At 71.8% G+C, this 4,351-nt stretch overlaps 2 protein-coding genes across 2 annotated transcripts in view; both read left to right on the top strand.

Moving 5' to 3' along the window:
- Nucleotides 1-4: 4 nt before the first annotated feature.
- On the top strand, nt 5-1,958 carry PTGDS (prostaglandin D2 synthase 21kDa (brain); the record flags this gene model as incomplete). Its single annotated transcript, XM_012721161.1, has 6 exons — nt 5-228; nt 330-406; nt 863-970; nt 1,053-1,154; nt 1,424-1,453; nt 1,828-1,958. Coding segments are annotated over 5 exons (537 nt in total), but the record flags the coding sequence as incomplete, so codon positions are not given.
- Nucleotides 1,959-2,853: 895 nt separating this feature from the next.
- LOC101636338 (chromosome unknown open reading frame, human C9orf142) overlaps nt 2,854-4,351 on the top strand; it is a 3,680-nt gene continuing 2,182 nt past the window's right edge. Inside the window, exons 1-2 of the mRNA XM_004677812.2 lie at nt 2,854-3,007; nt 3,095-3,357. Of these exons, the coding sequence (XP_004677869.1) occupies nt 2,854-3,007; nt 3,095-3,357 (417 nt within the window). The remainder of the gene's footprint in view (nt 3,008-3,094; nt 3,358-4,351) is intronic.

The following is a 4,351-nucleotide window of genomic DNA, read 5'->3' as shown; positions in this document are numbered from 1 at the left end:
TACCTGGAGCTGGGGGCGCTCATGCGCCCCCGCAGGTGGCCCTGGGAGGGCCTCGCTGCCTGGACCCACCTGGGCGCTCGTTCGCCAGTTTCTGGGGCGCTGGTTCACCACCGGCCTCGCCTCCAACTCGAGCTGGTTCCGGGAGAAGAAGGCGAAGCTGTTCATGTGCAAGTCGGAGGTGACCGCGATGGAGGACGGTGGCCTCAATCTGACCACCACCTTCCTCAGGTGGGACGGCGGCCCGGCTCCTGGGACTAGTGTGCCCCACCCTGCTCGCTGTCTGGGGACATCCCCGGGTGACCCCTGACCCGAGGGTGACCTGCCCACAGGAAAAACCAGTGTGAGAGCTGGACCATGTTGCTGCACCCCTCGGGCCCCGCCGGCCACTACAGCTACACCAGCCCCTGTGAGTGGCCGCCCAACCGCAGCCGCGCTTGCACCCTGCCTGGTCACCGGGCGGCGGGGGCGGCCCCTGGGGTGAGACCTGCCTGGGCCTGGGTCTGCCCCACTCAGCTGGGGGCCCCGGCCCCTGTGTCCGCCCTGCGAGCACATATGCCCAGCTCTCGCTCCCAGGGTCCAGGGCAGGACTGCCAGCGCCCACCCTGACCCCGGGTGGCCCTCCAGGAAGCCCGCCCTCTCCCCAGTCGCGCCAGGAGCCCCTACTCTCCCGCTAGACTGTCTCCTGACCCCCACGACACCTACCTGGGGACTGTGGACCCTGAGCGTTCGCCCGCTGTGCAGCCAAGAAGCGGGGTGACTGCCATGACGAGGGAGGAGATGGGGAGGCAGCCAGGGGGGGGCGCAGGCACCCTTCTCCGAGGCGGGAGGAGCAGGCGCCCAATCTGGCTGTCTGGGGCCCCAGACAAGGGCAGCACCCAAGAGGTGGCGGTGGTGGAGACGGACTACGTGCAGTTCGCCCTGCTCTACACCGAGAGCCCGGGGCTGCACTTCCGCATGGCCACGCTCTACAGTAGGTGCCTCGGGCGGGCGGGCGGCGGGGCAGCGGGGACAGTGTGGCCGAGGCCTTTGGCTGAGGCCAGCCGCCCCTCCAGGCCGCAGCCAGAGCCCGGGGACAGCCGTGGAGGAGAAGTTCTCCGCCTTTGCCAAGGCCCGAGGCTTCACAGAGGACTCCATTCTCTTCCTGCCCCGGCCGGGTGAGCGGCCAGGGGCATGTGGTCAGATAATCAGCAGATACCGCTGGGCTGGGCCTGTCCTGGGGGCCTGCAGCCCGCCTGGCCTCAGGGCCCCAGCACAGTGGACGGGCGGCTCTGCACGGGCGCACGGGGCGCTGGCCAGACTGGGCCTCTGGGGCCAGGCGGAGGAGCCGGCCAGGGGTGTGAGGGGGCTGTGGTTTGGGGGTTCACCCTCCAGAGTTGCCGGGAGGGGCAGGCAGCTGATTGGCTCCTGGGCCCTTTCCTGGCAGATAAGTGCCTGGAGGAGCTGGAGTAAGTAGGTGAGTGAGGGCCGCGCCCAGCTCTCAGCCTGCACCCCACGCCCACAGTGGGGAGACCTGCCCTCTGGACGTCTGGACATGCCCTCCGGGGGCTGCGGCAGGGTGGGGCTGCACCCCCAGAGCCCGCCAGGCCTGGGGCGGTCAGCAAGTCGCCTGCGGCTGGTGTGGTGGGCATGGTGGCCCCAGCAGACACCCGGTTCCCAGGGCTTGGGGGCTCCACCAGGCACCTAGGTCCCCTGAGGCTTCTGGGGTAAGAGGGGCTGGATGGGGCTGGGAGGGGCTCAGGAGGCCGCAGAGCCTGGAGCCGGGGCGGCCTGGAGCGGACCCTGGCGGGGAGCTGTGCGGCCGCCCACCGCGGGCCCCTCTCCGGCCAGGTGTCCGCAGCCCTCGGCCGGGTGCTCCGGCTCCGCTCTCCTGCAAGACCCCAGGACCCAGCCTCCCTGCTCCCGCCTCCGCCCGTCGGCTTCACCCTGCTGAGAAATAAACTTCGGACGTAGCGACCGGCCTGCCTGCCTGTCTGTCTGCCCGTCTGAGTGCCCACACGTCGGGCCGGGCGCCTGCTCCCCGGGCCCGGCTGGCCCGTGTTCTCCGCGCGAGCCTAAGCCCCTCCGCGCCGGCGTGGACCTGCCCACGCCTGGTCAGCGCCGCCCACGCCACCACCTGCCTCGGCTGCAGCCAGCGGGTTGGGTCTGGCGCCCGACCCACCCTGCCCCAGGCCGAGCCCACACTGCCCTCGGGCCCCCCAGGGGCTGGCCTGGGGCCACGTCCATGGGCAGGGTTAGCTGGTCACCAGAGGACAGGCCTTGGGGGGTGACGGCTGGAATGTCCGTGCCCCACGTGGGACAGGCTGGCCAGGTGCCCTCAACCCCCACCCCTGCCGCCTGAGAGGACCCCACTCGCCCCCCCGCCAGGCCACAGCCCCCACAGCCCGGCCCTCCTCCCCACCCGGCTCAGTGTGGTGCCCACCTTGCCCTGCGCCCAGACCTCCCCGGAAGTCCATGCCGAGGCGGCACTTGTGAGGATGTGCTTCCAGGAGAGGCGTCTGGGCGGGCGGCGGGGCCAGGCCGCTGCAGGCGCGCCCTGACCTGCAGGCTGTGGCCAGCGGGCCTGGGCGGGGCAGGGGCGGGCACGAAGGCCTCCTGCTGGCCCTCCCCTGCGCCATGTGGCAGACCCGGCTGACCGGCTTCTTGCTGCCCTGCTCGGGCTGACCCCAGGCCAGGCCGAGGTCCCCTTCGACACCAGCCAGCTGCCCCCGGGAGCGCCCCGCCCACCCGGCTGCCCCGCGAGAGCCTGGTGGGCGGCAGCGTGCAGGCCCCGGCCCAGGCAGGCCGGCTCTGCCTGGCCGAGCGAGCCCTGTGCCACCTGCCCCGTGCCCACAGTTCCAGGGCATCTGGTACGTGATGGGCATGGCATCGGATGACGAGGGCTTCCAGGGGGCCAAGGATGACATGAAGATGCCCGTGGTCTCCGTGAGCCCCGCGGCAAGTGGCGACCTGGCCGTCAAGCTTGGGTCCGTCTCGGGAGTGACCCATGAGAGCCTGGGCGAGGCCACCAGTGAGCCACCCTGACCCACAGGGGCAGCACTGGCGGCTGCTGACCAGGCAGTCTGGGCCCCTGCCCCACGGACCCCGGCTCCGGAAGGACTGACAGAGGACAGGCAGGCCCTGGCCACGCCGGCCTCCTCCCGGGCGGCCACCGGTGGGGCGGCCCCTAAGCCCCTGCCCTCCAGGGCTCACGTCCAGCTGGATCCAGGGCCCCGGCCCCCGCCTGGTGCCAGCTGGGAGGACCTCCGAGACCCTCACCTGCCTCCTGCCCTGGTGGTGACGGCGCCGCACCCCACCTTTCACAGATCCCCCCCGACCGTCCTGCGCAGGTGCTGGCGCCGGCAGAGCGCAGCTGGCACGGTGAGCTGAGGGCCGCCGAGAACCCCGCTGACCCCTACAGCCCTAGAGGGCAGAGGTCAAGGCCGCTCCACTCCTGGCGTCAGGGAGACCACCCTGCCCTGGTGGCCCGGGTCCGGCCCTCACAGCCCCAGGCCCTCCTCACGCCGGGGCCGCTCCTCTGGGGCCCCCCTGTCTCCTGCTCTGGAACCTGACCACGTGGGGCTGCAGAGAACCCCCTTTCTGCAGAGTCACAGGTGCCAGGGACCGAGAGCTGATGGTTCAGGGTTCATTGTGAAACTGGCCACAGTCCACCTAGAGAATCCCCTGGTCCTGGCCCCCCGCCCCCCAGTCCTCCTCCGGGCCCAGGCTCAGACCGCAGATCCGCACCTCAGGGCGCACGGGTCAGGAAAGACCCTGGGGTCGTCCGGCCCCAGGTGCAGTGACTCTGGACCCCTGCGTCTGGCCTGCGGTCACCGAGACACGGGAGCAAACCAGACCCCAGGGCGGGGGGAGGGGTAAACGCGAAACAGCACCAGAGTGCTTGTGGCCCTGCCCGATGACAAGCGGGCACATGTCCCCTGTGGGCAGCGGCTGCCCAGACTCTGGCGCCATGCCCGGGGACCGCCCCCGCGCCCCCAGGCGCAGGGGCGCGTGCTGGGTAGTGTGGGTGGGCGAATGAGGGACGCGCCCCTCCTGCGCTCTTCACGCCCACCTTGACGCTGAGCGCCGTGCGGACGCTCTGACCTAACCTAACGGTCACGGCCACGTTCAAGGGCACCTGGGGGAAGGCTGCAGGCCGCTGGGGCCACCAGGCGGTGACCCAGCTTGCGGGGTGTGGTGGGCCTAGGATAGGGACTTGAGCCTGCGGGGGACCCCGGACGTAGCAGGGATGGCGGACGCTCGGGGGAGCAAGCCCGCAAACGTCCCACGCAGGCGCGGACGGCTGCACAGTCGCGCCAAGCCCCACGGTAGCTCTGCGCAGGCGCGGGCCCCGCCCCCGCCCAGGGGCGCGCCC

This window comes from Condylura cristata, unplaced genomic scaffold (genome assembly GCF_000260355.1).
Source record: "Condylura cristata isolate star-nosed mole 26May11 unplaced genomic scaffold, ConCri1.0 scaffold00006, whole genome shotgun sequence".
Lineage (NCBI taxonomy): Eukaryota > Metazoa > Chordata > Mammalia > Eulipotyphla > Talpidae > Condylura > Condylura cristata.
The sequence above is the reverse complement of the archived record's forward strand: the minus strand, read 5'-3'. Positions and strand labels throughout refer to the sequence as shown.